Source organism: Pan troglodytes, chromosome 4 (assembly GCF_028858775.2).
Source record: "Pan troglodytes isolate AG18354 chromosome 4, NHGRI_mPanTro3-v2.0_pri, whole genome shotgun sequence".
Taxonomy (NCBI): Eukaryota; Metazoa; Chordata; class Mammalia; order Primates; family Hominidae; genus Pan; species Pan troglodytes.
The window spans coordinates 154629806-154647670 of NC_072402.2; the positions used below are offsets into that span (position 1 = coordinate 154629806).

Consider the following 17865-nt stretch of genomic DNA (forward strand, 5'->3'; position numbering starts at 1 on the left):
ACCTATATTTTTACTAAGTTCCCTGTGATTCCAGCACATGATCAGGTCTGGCATTCATGGATTAGATGATCTCCAAGTTCAAGGTCTTGCTTCCCCAGTCTTCTCCCACCTCCTAGAGGTCACCACGAGATCTGATTGTTCTCACACCTTCATTTATTCTCTCCTCACCCTCTTCTCTCTTATCTCCAGGTCTAGATCAAACCTACCTCTGCCATGTTTGACTGCATCCTCCTATGCCATGCCAGAATACACCTTGCTCATTCAGCAGCTCCTTCCTTCTCTACCCTGCCTTCCCTCTAAATTTCTTGAAAGAACGTCAAACATTCATCCTCTAGCAATTGCTCATTTTGGGATTTCATGGAGTCCGCCCACAGAGCTCATACTCTCTGTTCACTTCATGGTGACCCTGCTGCAGTACACAGCCACCTCTCTAAATGCCTCATTCCAGAATTTCCTCATCTTTAACTACAGCCTCCCTAGGCTTTGCCAGCCCAGCTTCCTCTGCCCTTGTGCGCTTATGCATCCCATTCTAATTCTGGTGTCTTCCTGTCTAGCTCCTTAGCTGGCTTAGGAGTAGCTCCTTAGTTGGCTTTTCTTCCTCCACCACAAGCTCCCCCAGTGTACTGCTCCTTTGTGGGGAGGGAGTCTCCCTTTGCACCTCTTCACCTCTCTCTTCATCTCACACAATATCTTTAGGTGATTATACAGGAGCTTCCATTATCCCTCCTGTGCTAATGAGGCAAGACAATAAAGTGTGTAAGAGCTCAGGTTCAAGCACTAAAGAGACCTGGGATTCAAATTCTGGACAATTTTTTAACCTCTTCAAGCCTTAGTTTTTCTCCTTTATCGTGGACCTTATAATAGAATCTTCCTCGCAGATTCAGACAATTGCTCACAATGAGACAATGCACTAGACACGTTGAGCCAAGCCTTGGCATATAATAAGTACTCAATAAGTGTCATTTATGAGCAATGACCTCCCAAATTATATCCTTAGTCTTGCACTACCCCTTTTGAGAGAATATACATGAAAGTATTGGTATACTGGCAAGTCTTTATTTAGCACTTATAATGTGAATCAGTGTAGTAATTATTTTGACCAGATATAAGTGCCAATTAGCAAAGACACCCACCCAAGCATCCATGAGTCAGCCCAGACCCACACTTTCAACTGCCTGTTAGACACTTCTGAGGCATTTCAAACTCAAGATCTCACACACAAACTTAACTCTTCCTCATGGAGCTGCTTTACCAGTTAACCCACACATTGACCCATTCTCCCAACTGCAGAGAATTAGCCATCCTTCATTCTCCATTTAGGCCACCAAGTCTTCTGACTCCTAATTGCTAAATGGCTGTTACTCCGTCCCCTCTCTATTGTTGTTGCTGCTATCATTCTAATCTAGACACTCATGCTTCACCTGAAGTATTGCAGGAGACTCCAGCCTTACTCCCATCTAATACATCTTCCATACCCTTGCCAGAGCAATTTTTCCTAAAACAACTGAAAATGCCATTCCCTACTCAAAAAACATGAACCCTCTCCCTCTCCCTCTCCGTCATCTCCGTCTCCCGCTTTCCACCGTCTCCCTCTGTTGCCGAGGCTGGACTGTACTGCCGCGATCTCGGTTCACTGCAACCTCCCTGCCTGATTCTCCTGCCTCAGCCTGCCGAGTGCCTGGGATTGCAGGCGCGCGCCGCCAGGCCTGACTGGTTTTTGTATTTTTTGGTGGAGACTGGGTTTCGCCCTGTTGGCCGGGCTGGTCTCCAGCTCCTGACCTCCAGTGATCTGCCTGCCTCGGCCTCCCGAGGTGCCGGGATTGCAGACAGAGTCTTGCTTACACAGTGCTCAATGTTGCCCAGGCTGGAGTGCAGTGACGTGATCTCGGCTCGCTACAACCTCCACCTCCCAGCCGCCTGCCTTGGCCTCCCAAAGTGCTGAGATTGCAGCCTCTGCCCGGCCGCCACCCCATCTAGGAAGTGAGGAGCATCTCTGCCTGGCCGCCCATCGTCTGGGATGTGAGGAGCCCCTCTGCCCGGCCGCCCAGTCTGGGAAGTGAGGAGTGCCTCTTCCCGGCCGCCGCCCCGTCTAGGAAGTGAGGAGCGTCTCTTCCTGGCCGCCCATCGTCTGGGATGTGGGGAGCGCCTCTGCCCGGCCACCCCGTCTGGGATGTGAGGAGCACCTCTACCTGGCCGCCCCGTCTGGGAGGTGAGGAGCGTCTCTACCCGGCCGCCACCCCGTCTGGGAGGTGAGGAGCGCCTCTGCCCGGCCGCGACCCCCTCTGGGAACTGAGGAGCACCTCTGCCCGGCCGCCCCGTATGAGAAGTGAGGAGCCCCTCCGCCCGGCAGCTGCCCCGTCTGGGAAGTGAGGAGCGTCTCCACCCGGCTGCCCAGTCTGGGATGTGAGGAGCGCCTCTGCCCGGCTGCCCCTTCTGGGAAGTGAGGAGCCCACGCCCGGCAGCCGCCCCGTCTGGGAGGTGTACCCAACAGCTCATTGAGAAGGGGCCATGATGACGATGGCGGTTTTGTCAAATAGAAAAGGGGGAAATGTGGGGAAAAGAAAGAGAGATCAGATTGTTACTGTGTCTGTGTAGAAAGAAGTAGACATAGGAGACTCCATTTTGTTCTTTACTAAGAAAAATTCTTCTGCCTTGGGATGCTGTTAATCTATAACCTTACCCCCAACCCCGTGCTCTCTGAAACATGTGCTGTGTCAACTCAGGGTTAAATGGATTAAGGGCAGTGCAAGATGAGCTTTGTTAAACAGATGCTTGAAGGCAGCATGCTCGTTAAGAGTCATCACCATTCCCTAATCTCAAGTACCCAGGGACACAAACACTGCGGAAGGCCGCAGGGTCCTCTGCCTAGGAAAACCAGAGACCTTTGTTCACATGTTTATCTGCTGACCTTCTCTCCACTATTGTCCTATGACCCTGCCAAATCCCCCTCTCCGAGAAACACCCAAGAATGATCAATAAATACTAAAAAAATTAAAAAAAAAAATGAACGATTCCTCATGACTCTGAAATAAAATATAAATTCTTTAGTCGATCATACAAGCCCCTTAAGAACCTAGACCATTACCAGCTTCCTATCTCTATTTTTGGATTAAACCAGACTGTTAAATAATCACCAAAGACATCATGCTTGTATTACATTTCTCCGTCTTTGCTCATGCTGTTCTTCCATCCTGTTGGCTCTTCCCTCCTTAATAGCATTTTCTCCTTGAAGAACCAATTCAAAGGTCAATGAGTAAAATCAGCCCTGACCCTGGCCCTCATTTTCATTTTCACCTCTTCCATCTTTGGGCCCCAGTGTGCCTTTTCTGACCTCTATCTCAAAGCAGAGCTCACTAAAGGATGGTTTGTTATGCACAAGCCTGTCCATCCCGCTAATGTGTGATCCCTTTAAAGAAGAAGGCCATGACTTACTCATTTTTACATGTCCTATGCCACATAAAGTGCAACCAAATATATTACCTACTGTCATATATCTAAACCAAATGCCAGAGTTACAAGGTAAAGATTTAAAATTCCATGTCCACCCACATATCCCTCTGAGCATGCCTTAACTCCATGGAAAGGCCAGCTTGTTTTGGACCTTGAAGCTTCAACTGGCTTTGCAAAATAAAAAGATACAGTAATAGAAAAAAATGTTTCTACACTCATCCCTAACCCACTCCCCCATATTCTTGTCCCTGGGACCAAGAAATAACTACTGTTAAGTATCACAAGGAAAGAAAAATGTTGTTATTGTCAGAGCAATCTTCATTTTTCCCAATTTGAATATTGACAGCAAAGTCCTCGTGTGTTTTTCAGTGCATTCAATTTGAATTTGTGCTACAGTTTTGACTTCCTGCTGATTATAGGTATAATGATTCATTTGGGGCACAAGAAAAGTGAAACCTCATATGTAAATAAGGAACCTGCCTTCAAGAAAGCTCTGTTGAGAAACAGTGGCTGCCTGTCTGGGAACAAAGACCAACTCTGCACGGGATCAGGACCACTGGCCTCTTGCCTTAGCTCTCTTCCTAACTCACTACAAGCCTTCTCTCAATTCCCTGGCCTTCTCTGGGTCTCAATTTCCTATCTTCTTAGTTTCCCAGCATTCTACAGACAAGACTTCCCCCTACATCCCCCGGAAGTTCATAGACACAAGTTTAAAATCCCTGAAATGCGGATGTGAGTCCCAGTTCTCCCTCTGTCTAGCTGTGTGACCTTGGATAAATCATTCTACATCTCTGAGCCCTATATCTGGCATCCAGAGAGTGGAGATTAGAATTTGCCACACTAAGTAGGGCTTCTTTGGTTGATATCTGCAGACCAGCCACCTAAAAATTGGAGGAGAGCATTGAACTAGAAGACATGTACACAGAGTTGCTTTGTAAAATAAATAACACAAACCTGGAAGCATTAGAATGGCAAACTGGACCACAGCTCTTTTTCAGCTGTAACTTGATTCTCAAGCCTAAATTATAGAGTGGAGCCTCAATAGATTGAGCAACATGAGAACAAAACAACTGAGAGGCAGTTGAAAATTAAAGATATTCACCCACAGGAATAAAACCAATAATTGAGAGTTCTACAGAGCCATCTAAACAGAGGTCAGTGAAAAGCTTTCAGAATCTCAGATTTATTCTAATACTGAGAATTACTACTATGAGATTGTAAAAGCTTTTGTAACTTCTCTGCGTTTGTGATTTTGTCACTCCTCAGCTGTTTCCCTAGTGTGATTAGTAGTTTAAAAAAATCATAAAACTGGAAAGTATCTATATACTGATCAGGAACAGCCAGTTATTTGGGAGCTGGCAGAAGTGGCCTCTTGTTACCCTGCTGGACTGCCTGAAAATGAAGGTTTGTGATCTGGAATAGCAGCAGAGATGTAAAGAAAAGAAAAAAATAGAAGTTCTTCCTAATGACTATTATTTACAAGCCAGTAATTATGTACTAGGCATTTTTCTCATGCATTTTCTCACTTAACAGCCCTACACAATAAGTACTACCGTTATCCCCATTTTACATTTTGAGGAAACTGAGATTCAGAAAAGGATAGAACAAATAACTCACCTGAGATTCTACAAGAAAAACAAAAATCTCACAAAATGGCAGAGGTAGGATATAATCAGGAGCCTTTGCACTCCCTGACTCAACTCTTTCAGCTCCCACCTAATGCCACCCAACAGGCTATGAGAAGAAAGGACTAGAAAGAAAGGATAGGGATTTGGGATGTTATAGAGGCAGTGAACATGAGCCTGAGATACAATCAGTAGGGAACTTAATCCCAGCCCACCTGATTTTATTTAGGAAATGGCATAGTTATGTAGCTTTTTATGCCCTGGCTTTGGAGTCCCTACCCAGTAGAGATGAGGCCTTTTGGGAGAAACTGGGGGCCATTTCACACATTCCTGCTACCAAGCAAGAAATAAAATTAATCCCAGCTGGGTGCAGAGGCTCACACCTGTAATCCCAGCACTTTGGGAGGCCGAGGCAGGTGGATCACAAGGTCAGGAGTTTGAGACCAGCCTGGCCAATATGGTGAAACCCCGTCTCTACTAAAAATACAAAAAAAAAAAAAAAAAATTAGCCAGGTGTGGTGGTGGGTGCCTGTAGTCCCAGTTACTCAGGAGGCTGAGGCAGGAAAATCACTTGAACCCAGGAGGCAAAGCTTGCAGTGAGCCGAGACCATGCCACTGCACTCCAGCCTGGGTGACAGAGGTGAGACTCTGTCTCAAAAAAAAAAAAGAAATAAAGAAATAAAATTAATCCCATGGGCGAAAAGTATGATCAGAGTTCCTAGGTATCTTGAGGTATGAGTTTGTATCACTCTAATAGATTTGGGGGGAGTGGGACCTATGTCATATTTTCATGTGAGTTGTTACTGTTGTTTTATCTGTTTGTGCTTGTACTTGTTACTGAATTATAGCTCCTAGCCATTTGGGGTTTTGTAGAATATTTAGAGAATTGAATGAAAGTCCTGGACTTTGCCCTAGAAAAATGTGTGTGCACACATACATACAATTATGCATATCATTTCAGGAGGGTCATGCCCTTCCTGCAAGAAGCTCATCTACAGATATCCCCCATCCAGGAGTCCTTAGACACAGTTTAAAGTCTCTAAAAGCTGGGTATGACTCCTAGCTCTCCTGCTGTTCAGCTGTGTGATCTTTTTTTTTTTTCCTGGTTTTTTTTTTTTTTTTTTTTTTTTTTTTTTTTTGAGACGGAGTCTCGCTATTTCCCCCAGGCTGGAGTACAGTGGCGCGATCTCGGCTCACTGCAAGCTCCGCCTCCTGGGTTCACACCATTCTCCTGCCTCAGCCTCCCAAGTAGCTGGGACTACAGGCGCCCACCACCACACCTGGCTAATTTTTTGTATTTTTTAGTAGAGACGGGGTTTCACTGTGTTAGCCAGGATGGTCTCGATCTCCTGATTTCGTGATCCGCCCACCTCGGCCTCCCAAAGTGCTGGGATTACAGGCTTGAGCCACTGTGCCTGGCCTCCCAAAGTGCTGGGATTACAGGCTTGAGCCACTGTGCCTGGCCAGCTGTGTGATCTTAAGACAAGTCACTCTACATCTCTGAGCTCCATTCTAGGCAGCCATAAAGTGGAGGCAAGAAATTGCTACCCTGGGTCATGCTAATTTTAGAGAACAATGATTGACAAGACCCTCTTTAAGGATTTAAATCAGCCCACAACCACAGAAGCTTTGCCATCGAAAATTACATGAAAAAATGGAGAGGGAATTGTGGATTGTTAGCCAGAGAAAGAAAAACCCATAGAAGCCTGTAGGCCCTCTGAAGTGGGTTGGAAGGGTTTTCATGTGAATGAAGATGTAGTCTTATTCTGTAAGAGGCACCAGAGGGGAGACCAGGAGGAAGCAGAGTGGCATGGTGTTAGAGTGATTTGGAGTTGAAAAGACATGGTTAAATCCAGGTCGGCCATTTACCGGACAAGTTTTTAATCTTCAAGGGCTCTAAAATGGAGGTGAGGAGATAATGGTACCCATTTCTTAGGAATGTGGTGACAATCAAAAGAGATAATACATGCAACGTGCGTGGTGTTAAAACAAGGCAGACCTACAACGGTAGGTGTTAGCTTCCCTAATAAAGTCTCTGACCCTCCATTTCTTTACCTATAAAATGAGGATAATATCTGTAGCTGCCTAGGAGGTTGTTGTGAGATTCAAATAAGAAAATTAATGCAAAAACGCTGAGCACAGTACCTAATGCATAGATAAATCCTCGGTGGATGTTAACCACAATTATCACTATGAATGTTTCATTACCAAAAAAAACAGTGGGAAGAGAGGAAGTAGGGAGTGAAAGAATTTTATTTCTATCTGTTTTTATGTACCCCTAACAAAAAAGCATGCGTGTAATGTTTGTGTAATTTAAAATAAATGAATGGTAGTTAAAAGAATATGACTTTTAATTTCAGATTAGAGAACCAGATAAAATAAAATGATACCTAAAGAGTGTAGAATCAGAGCTAGACATCCCAGACCTGACACCTGAGAGCTATGTGGCCTTGGGAGATTTTGATAAAACAAAAATATAAGCATCTGCTAAAGAGGGATTAAATGAAGTGGCCCAGGAAGATGGCTTGACACAGACCTAGAACATAACACGTGCGCAATAAACCCTGCTTTTCATCCCTAATGACTAAATGTTCCATAGAGACTGACTGGCCTTCTTACACCAAGCTCCTCTTCACCAGAGCAGCAAGTGTTCTCTCTTCTGGGATTTGGTCAAGGAGGAGAGAAATGAAAACTATAAAGAAGCTTATGGAAGGTAAACATCACATGACCTCTTGTTCCCTTGTAATTCAATGTAAAATAGTCCAAGATTTAAATGGAATAAAGGATGATGGTGTTAGAATGTTCTCCCTACTTTCCATCACCTTTCTAGTCACTGTCATCTCTTTCTTTGTCAGAAAATAGTCCCCCACCCTTACCCCATCCCATAGACAAAGAGGGTTTGGATCTTTGGCACCCCATTTCCCTTAAATTATCAACTCCTAATCCAGATTTTCTGTTTTCCCACTGTATGAGTTAGTGCAGGCCAAAGCGTCTTAATATCAGGGCCCCCTTGCATTTCATCCTAAGTTGCAGTCTTACTTTAAAACCTATCCCCTTCCATTCACTCTTGTCTGTTTCCTCCAACTCTGAGCTTTTTTTGTTTGTTTGTTTTGAGACAGAGTCTCGCTCTGTCGCCCAGGCTGGAGTGCAGTGGCACGATCTTGGCTCACTGCAAGTGCCGCCTCCCAGGTTCACGCCATTCTCCTGCCTCAGCCTCTCGAGTAGCTAGGACTACGGGCGCCCGCCACCACGTCCAGCTAATTTTTTTGTATTTTTTTTTTTTTAGTAGAGATGGGGTTTCACCATGTTAGACAGGATGGTCTTGATCTCCTGACCTCGTGATCTGCCTGCCTCGGCCTCCCAAGGTGCTGGAATTATAGGCATGAGCCACCGCGCCTGGCCTCTTCTGAATTTTTGAGAGTGATGCTACATTGTCTCCTTCACAGAATTAAATGATGCCTGTTTCCTGGCTAATAAACATATAGAAAGGAGCTCAAACTCTCTGTTAATCAGGATAAGAAAAGAACAAGATGGGCCGGGCAAGGTGGCTCATGCCTGCAACCCCAGCACTTTGGGAGGCCGAGGCAGGTGGATCACCTGACCTTAGGAGTTCAAGACCACCCAGGGCAACGTGGTGAAACCCCATCTCTACTAAAATACAAAAAATTAGCCAGGCATGGTGGCATGTGCCTGTAGTCCCAGCTACTCAGAAGGCTGAGGCACGAGAATCACTTGAGCCCAGGAGGCGGAGGTTGCAGTGAGCGGAGATCGCACCACTGCACTCCAACTTGGGCTACAGAGTGAGGCTCTGTCTCAAAAAAAAAAATAAAAAAGAAAGAAAGAAAAAAGAAAAGAACAAGATGACATTTTCTTCTCATAAGATTGAAAAAGTTAAACGAACGGTCATATCAAGTGTAGGGAGAATATGGGAAAGCAGATACTCTGTGGGTGGAAAAATAAATTGGCACAGCCTTTTCTGAGAACATTTTTCTACAAGCTATTAAATTTAAAGGTGCACATTTCTTTTAACCAGCAATTTTTACTTTTTGGTCACCATCCTAACTACAGAAACACTTGCATGAATGGTTAGGGAGGTATGCATGTGCTAGGATGTTCACTGCAGCACTGTTTATAAAAAGGAAACATTGAAACAACCTAAATGCCCCTCAATAGACAAGAAATACTGTGAGTACTCATAATGTGAAATATTACACGGCAATTTGACATGTATCTACATAGATTAAAGAAGAAAGTGGTCCAATATATAACAATAAGTGAATAAAACAAAATGCAGAATGCTGCATATAGCATGATAACATTGTCTAAAGACATGCACAAAACTGAACTGTGTATTTCTATAGCTATGTAGACACATAAGGGAATGGAAAAAAGACCTAGAATGATCATTTTCAACTAATAACAGTTATTATCTCATGGCAGGGGGCTGGGATTGAAGACAAGGAGAGAAAGAGAATTTTATTTCTATCTGTTTCTATGCACTCCTAACAAAAATGCATTAGTGTGACATTTGTGTAATTTAAAATCAAAAAACAAAATTTGAAATATGAATAGGTGGTTTTCCTACTATCATTCCTGGCATCAGGTCAGCAGTTGCTAAGGAAGAAGGAAGATTTCAACAGAGGGACTTCAGAGATGAGCAGAGGAGAGGATAAACCAGCACTGATGCTTGCAGCATGTTTTGCTTCCACTCCAGCTGGCGGGAGGATGTGGTACGTGGCCACGAAGGAGCCAGAATAGTTGAATCCCAAGACAACCAGATAGATGACAGATTGTTTCCACATCCAAAGACAAGCCACTCATGAGAACACAGCCCCAGGCCAGGCAAGGTGGCTCTAGCACTTTGAGAGGCCAAGGCAGGAGGATCACTTGAGGCCAAGAGATTTGAGACCAGCCTGGGCAACATGGTGAGACCTCATCTCTACAAAAAAAAAAAAAAAAAAAAAAAAAAAGCGAGATTCTGTCTCAAAAAAAAAAATAATAATAATTAATAAAGTAAAATAAAATAAAAAAAATCACAGTCCCCTTACCTCCAGGCTGAGGAGAAGACACAGAATCACTCGTTTTCCACATTGACACGTGGGATGTTGATGGGAGATCCCAAACTTTGGACTCTTTGGAAAAACAAAGGAAAACAGAAAACAGACTTAGGTAAATGCTTGTCTTCCTGCTTTTGGTACTCAACTGTCCCTATACTGACTTCTGTCATTGAAAACAAAACAAAACAAAACAAAGTATGTACCAGACACTGTCTTAAGTGACCTACATGCATTCTGTCATTTAATCCTTAGAAAGGTGTAAACACAGGATAGGTGTTATTCCCAGTTTACCAGTGAGGAAACTAAGGCCCAGAGAGATTAGGTAGCTTAGCTAAAATCACACAGCAGGAAAGAGGCAGGATTTGTGTTTAGGCAAAGTGAAGCCGGAGCACCCACATAAATCACTCTATCATACTGTGTCCCTGTGCTGTACTATCACAAACGCTGACTTACTTACCTTACAGATGTCTGTTTTCCCTTGCTAGATTATTAGCTCCATTATGGTAACACCTCCCATGTGAGTGCTTACAAATGTGCCAGGCACTCTTCTAAGTCCTCACATGCATGAAGTTATACAACTCTACAACAAACCTAGGAATATAAACTGAGGGCAGGGACCCCCAGCAAAAAGTAATAGAACTGGGAGTCAACCCCAAGTGCTCCTCTCTAGCACCCCAATCGTGATGCCAATCGTGTCTTATTTCAGGGTATACCCCGTCCCAGGCCCCAGTAACTACCTAAAGAAGTTTTGATGGGTAGATGACAGGATAAATAATGAAAGAGTGACCAATTCTCGCTCCACTCTAAAAAGCCAATGCATTGAATTAGTAAACCCCTCAGCAGTCTCAACAAAGAAGATTTGCGTGCATGAAATCAGAATGAGACAGCTAAGTGCTACTTAGCGTAGAGTCTAAAAGCAAACATCCTAGAGATGTACCATGAGCTACTGCAGAGAATTGCACCAATCAAGAAGGGTCTTCCTTTTCCCTACCTCCCTCCTCCTCCTCCTCCTCCTTCTTCTCTCTCTCTCTCTCTCTCAGCCACAAGAAGGAACAAACTACAAAGGCTGCCTTGAGGCCAATTTGCCACAGGGGGATTTTATGGCACAGAAGACCCAAAGAGGTTGTCAGTCATCTGATTCAGCAAGACTTTTAGTAATTTCCTTCTCCTCAGTACAAAGGGTGAGGGAGGACAGAGAGAGTGAGTGTCTGCACACCTTTGGATGTCAGCAGGACAGTGTCAGCAGAAGTAGACTCAGCACTACTCCAGGAATCACTGGGGAGGACAGTTTCTGGTTCTGGAAGAGAAAAAAGTTGGATAAAAGGCAGCTGAAAAGTAGTTATTGTGTTTGTGGTGGGTGGTGGGATTTGGGATTATCTTTTTTTAATTAATTAATTTTTTGAAACAGAGTCTTGCTCTATCACCCAGGCTGGAGTGCAGTGGCACAATCTCTGCTCACTTCTGTCTCCACCTCCCAGATTCAAGAGATTCTCCTGCCTCAGCCTCCCGAGCAGCTGGGATTACAGGTACCCGCCACCATGCCTGGCTAATTTTGTATTTTTAGTAAGAGACGGGGTTTCACCATGTTGGCTGGGATGGTCTCAAACCCCTGACCTTAAGTGATCCACCTGCTTTGGTCTCCCAAAGTGCTAAGGTTACAGGCATGAGCCACCACACCTGGCCACTTTTTTTTCTAATTTATCTAATTCTTTAAAAGACAGAGTCTCACTATGTTGTCCAGGCTGGAACTGACTTCTTGGGCTCAAGGGATCCTCCTGCCTCAACCTCTGAAGTAGCTGGGATTACAGGCTCACATCACCATGTTCCAGGGTATTTTTATGGCTGTCTTTGTGCTTCTTTATATATTTCAAGTTTTCTTCAAGGATTGCAAGTAATTTTTAGAATCAAGGAATAGAAACTACAAATGTTGTGTTTTATGGTAGTTATTTATTTTAAAACCCAAAGGAATAAAAAAATACATACAAGAATTGATTGGTTTAGGGTTCATGGATTTTAGGTACTATTCAGAGTATAATAGAATTAGCCAATTCAATTTTGTAAAGCTATTGGAATTATCCAAGACTTATTGAGGCAGCTGAAATGTCTAAGAAAGCCTTCAAGCTATCTCATGATTGCTTTCCCAATTCTTACTGCAGAATCAGAGTCTGACATACAGTGACAGCCTTGACAAGCCCCCCTAAGCAATGGAGCAAGTCACTCAGTGAGAGGTACAAGTTGCAGGGTCAAGAATTCCAGGGGAAAAAAAAGAAACAAAGAAAAGAAACAAGGCTAGAACTAGTTCACCATCAGGGGATATTTTAAAGGCGTCTGGAGGTCTTTCCTCAACCAATCTCTAATGCTCAGGCAGCGACTTAACCCCTGAAAGAATGGAACTGGAGTCTGACCAGGAGTGACCTTTCCTGGTTCTTCAATAAACATCTCTTGCAAGACTCCTTAGAGGTCAATTGGAGAACCCAAAATGCTGACTTTTCAAAAACACTAAGGAAAAGGCAGAAGAAAAGAGAAACCATAAAAAAAGAAAAGGAACAATTTGGTGAAAACACCTCCTCGTACACACACACACACACACACACACACACACACACACACATCCATGCCTACTGTGAAGGAATAAATTGTGTCCCCTCAAAATTCATATGTTGAAGTGCTAACCCTCAGTACCTTGGATGCAAATGTATATTGAGATAGCGCCTTTAAAGAGATAGTTAAGGTAAAATGAGGTCATATCAATGGACCTTAATCCAATACAACTGGTATTCTTACAAGAGATTAGGACATGGAAGGACAGGCAGAGGGAAGACAGCCACCTGCAAGCCAAGGAGAGAGGACTTAGAAGAAACCAACCCTGCTGACACCTTGACCCAGGACTTGTAGAACCCAGAGCAGTGCGAAAATAAATTTCTGTTGTTTAAGCTACCCAGTCTGCGGTGTTTGTTTGATAGGCCTAGCAGACTAATATACGCATGTGTACACGCACACACTCACACACACACTGAGAGAGAGCAAGTCACTGGGCTGCCTCATTCAGTGAGACAGCACTGTTCTAAGAAACCCAAGATACATCTGCGTACCTGCAGTGAGGATGGGCCCTTCCTTAGGAGGCTCGGGAGTCAGAAGACCTGTGGCTTCCTCCGGAAGGGTGCTTGGGGTTGGTGAAAGGCACGTGTTTGCTGTTGTGAAGATGGCAATGGTTGTCATCTGGAGTGGTGTTCCGGTTGTGAGATCGGGTGTGGTCACGACTGTTGTTGGAAGTGCAGCTGGGGTTGTTGTCATTTGTGGGGTGGTGGTGGGGCTCGTTCTTGTTGTTCTGCGTGTGGTGGTGGTTGCTGTTCTGTGCGTGGTTGTCGAGGCTGTAACCAACAACAGACATGTTTGGCACCAAGCGGAGATGGAGGAAAAAGAAAATAATGCAAGTATATCTGGGACCCATCCATTTCTGTTGCCCTCACCTGGTCCACTGGCCTGGACGATTGTAATGCCCAATAAAATTGTGTTTCCTGCCCCCACCCTGACATGTTCCTTCCAATCTATTCTTCACACATTGGCTACATAATCATTTAAAATGTTGTCCAGGCGCAGTGGTTCACACCTGTAATCCCAGCACTTTGGGAGGCCGAGGCGGGTGGATCACTTGAGGTCAGGAGTTCGAGACCAGCCTGGTCAACATGGTGAAACCCTGCCTCTACTAAAAATACAAAAATTAGCTGGGCCTGGTGGCGTGTGCCTGTAATCCTAGCTACTCAGGAGGCTGAGGCAGGAGAATCGCTTCAACCTGGGAGGCAGAGGTTGCAGTGAGCTGAGATAGTGCCACTGCATTCCAGCCTGGGCAACAGAGTAAGACTCCATCTCAAAAAAAAAAAAAAAGTCAAATATAATTATGTCCATCCCCTGCCTAAATCTTTTACTGGGTCCTCCTTGCTCTTAAGATAAAGAACCCAGTCCTGCACCTTGGCCTGCAAGCTACAAGCCTCCATTTGACCCCATCTTGCCTTTCTTTCCAATCTCATATCTCCACCCACCCCCGCTATCACTTTTTCCCACCCAACTGGCATTTATTTAGCTCTTTGAATATATCAGCAACCTTCCCGCTGCACGAACCTTTGTACCTGCTGCTTCCTATTCTCATTCTTCATGAGGCTGACTTCTACTTCACTCTCATGTCTCAGCTAAAAGGTTACTTCTGCAAGGAGGCCATGTAGATTCTCCAATAATGATTAGGCTTTATTATATGCTCTCATAGTTTACCTCCACAGCCTTTATTGCATTTCATAACTGCACATTTATTTCATTGCTATTGTTTAAAGCCTGTTTATCCCATTAAACTTTAAGCACCATGAGGGAAAATCTGACATTTATTTTGTTCTATGCTACAAATCCAATAACTATCACAGTGTCTTGCATATAGTAGGTGCTCCAAAAACATTGCATGAATACATAAATCAGTGCATCAAAAGTGGGCTCAAAGTATGCAACCTAGAGTGAGAATGTGGTCTCTTTCAGACAGTAAAGACTGGTTCACACCAACACCACTCACCTCCTACCTATCTGATTTGAGCTTCATTAGCCACCGTTTATTCGACAGATCTCATCCTCCCTAGAATATGCCAAATTTCCATTGACTCTAATGGACCAGAAAGACACCATTTGTTCCAAGTGAACTTCGAAATGACCTCATAATATATAAAGGTCAAGTATTTTATAAAATAATAGCTGGTTATACCCAACTTGAAAAGAGAAGACTTGAGTGGGAGTCATCTAACTTCAATAAATCTCATTTCTCTCTTCTGCAAAATTGGAATAGCTTTTATCTCAGAATGTTGCCTTAAGAGAAAGACATACTAATATGTATGTAAGTTCTTAAATTAGAAGCATTTACATCAGTTGGCCTCAAATTTTAGAGTGCATTAGAGTCACCTGAAAACTTAAGACTATAGGCCGGGTGTGGTGGCTCTTGCTTGTAATCCCAGCACTTTGGGAGGCCGAGGTGGGTGGATCACTTGAGGTCAGGAGTTCAAGACCAGCCTGGCCAACATGGTGAAATCTCATCTCTACTAAAAATACAAAATTAGCTGGGTGTGGTGCCAGGCACCTGTAATCCCAGCTACTCAGGAGGCTGAGGCAGGAGAATCGCTTGAACCGGGAAGTAGAGGTTGCAGTGAGATGAAACTGTGCCACTGTACTCCAGCCTGGGCAACAAGAGCAAAACTCTGTCCGAAAAAAAAAAAAAGAGAGAGAGAGAGAGAGAATATAGATGTCTAGATTCCTGTCTTCCAAAGTGCCCATCCAGTTAGGAATAGAGCCCAAGGATCCTCCAGGTGACACTGATGCAGGTGGAATACAGAGCTCATTTTGGGAAGCTCTATGCTGGACAAGCCCTAAAGGTAATTATTGTTAGCATTATTCAACCATAGGCTCAATGCAGCTCAAATTTTTGAAGTCCCACCATATCCCAAATTTCATCAAAAGCAAGTGATAGTAACAGAAGAAAAAGCTCCTGAAAACTGCTATGACTGTGTCCAAATCTCATGCCCTTTCTCCCCTGCCAGAAGTGGCAAACTGTTGGTTTACTGGTTGAAGGTGACCCCTGAATACATTTTATTTAGTTCATGCAGTTTTTTTATTATTTTGAAATCTGGCAACATGTAAAAAATCAACAGAGTTCACATTAAACTTGATAGGTCTGAAAACACTGGACCCAAATATCTGCAAGGTGGTAATCCCCTAGATACGTAGCAGCTGCCTCTTCAGATTGACCCTGCAATTCACGAGTTCCCTTTCCACCTTCCACTCATTTCTGTGGCTGCTTTTGTATTTACTTGCCTACTTCAAACCACGGCACTTTATTTCAAATTCAATCTTCCCACTCACTGTGAAAGCAACTCCAACCTCTTCACCACCATCCACTGATCCGCTTATCCATTAACCACTGAATCTCTCCTTCCGCAGGCGTGAGGCCCTTCGTGTGCTTACCTCTCTGTAGATTCAGGCGCACGTTTATCTTTACATCGTTGAACCAGCCAGGCACTTCTATGCGGCAGCAGTACACACCGCTGTCACTTTCACTGGGGTTTAAGATGGTCAAGGAGACATCACCTCTCGGGATAGTCCCCTGAAGTCTATATTTTGCTGACTTTCTTGAGGTCACCCTCATTCCATCAGTGCGGATGAGCGCCTCCTTGCAACCGGAGTAGGGGCACTGGTCTTTCCCCCAGCACATGCTGTTGCTGTTGTGAGACCAGGATGAGTACAGACAGGGCAAAGTCACCCGGTGACCCAAAACCTCCGTCACAACAGTCTCTGAAGTGACTGGTGCTGCAAGGAAAAATGCGAAATTTAGGTCCTGCAGTACTGAAATCTCTCAAACATGCTACACAGTTTTTGTGCTAATAGATGCTTCCAGGAAGATGAAGAAAGCTGTAGTCTATGTTTCTTTTCTTTCCTTTTTTTTTTTTTTTTTTTTTTTGATACAGGGTCTTGCTTTGTCACCCAGGCTGGAGTGCAGTGCAGTGGTACAATCATGGCTCACTACAGCCTCGACCTCCCAGACTCAATCCATCCTCCCACCTCAGCCTTCTGAGTAGCTGGGACCACAGGTGCGTGGCAGCATTCCCAGCTAATTTTTGTGTTGCTTTTGTACAGACAGGGTTTCCCATGTTGCCCGGCTTATGTGGTTCTTTAGCGTAAGTTTTGATGTGCCTTGCTTACTCCTGTGCTCCTAACTCCACATGATTCTATCCCCTAAGTGGAACCAGGTGACCGGTTGAGTCTCTAACCGTGGCAAGACCTTTTTGCTGATTTAAATACTCTGATTTGAGTTCCATTCGCTAACCAATAAACTCTCACATGAAAAATCCTGACCTTGAAACCCAATTTCACTTATTCATATAATCAGGTGGGCTGTTTTCCACAAATAGATATTGTGGACTACAGACTTAAAAGCTTCAAATGGCTGGGCATGGTGGCTCACGCCTGTAATCCCAGTACTTTGGGAGGCCGAGGCAGGCGGATCACAAGGTCAGGAGATCGAGACCATCCTGGCTAACACAGTGAAGCCCCGTCTCTACTAAAAATACAAAAAATTAGCCGGGCGTGGTGGCAGGCGCCTATAGTCCCAGCTACTCAGGAGGCTGAGGCAGGAGAATGGCATGTACCAGGGAGGCAGAGCTTGCAGTGAGCCGAGATCATGCCACTGCACTCCAGCCTGGGCAACAAAGTGAGACTCCATCTCAAAAAAAAAAAGCTTCAAATGGGTCTCCCAATCCAGAGAGTGCTATGAGAGAAAGATAGGCTGTAAAATTGTATTCCATTTCCTTCTCTCCTTTCAGTGGAAATTACTAGAATTGGAAATTACTTGGACTATTTGTTTGCTGTTAGATAATATGAAGTTAGGTGGAGTTCATGGACTATCTATTTATTTTTAATGGACAAATAATAATTGTATATATTTATAGGATACAATGTGATGTTCTGATATACATATACATCGTAGAAAGATTCAATCAAGCTAATTAACATATCCATCGCCTTACCAACTTAACAAACTTTTGTGGCAAGAACATTAAAAATCTATTAGCAATTTTGAAATATACAACACATGATTAATTACTGTGGTCACCATGCAGTGCAATAGATCAGTACAACTTAGTCCTTCAGTCTAACTGAAACTTTGTACCTTTTAATCAACATCTCCCCTTTCACTATCCCACCCACTC

The 17865-nt window shown here is 44.1% G+C and overlaps 1 protein-coding gene across 1 annotated transcript in view; it reads right to left on the reverse strand.

The window, feature by feature from the left end:
• TIMD4 (T cell immunoglobulin and mucin domain containing 4) overlaps window positions 1-17865 on the reverse strand; it is a 43934-nt gene that overhangs the window by 19045 nt on the left and 7024 nt on the right. Inside the window, exons 2-5 of the mRNA XM_518057.6 lie at window positions 16124-16465; window positions 13225-13503; window positions 11349-11429; window positions 10124-10207 (exon numbers count right to left, since the gene is read on the reverse strand). Of these exons, the coding sequence (XP_518057.2) occupies window positions 10124-10207; window positions 11349-11429; window positions 13225-13503; window positions 16124-16465 (786 nt within the window). The remainder of the gene's footprint in view (window positions 1-10123; window positions 10208-11348; window positions 11430-13224; window positions 13504-16123; window positions 16466-17865) is intronic.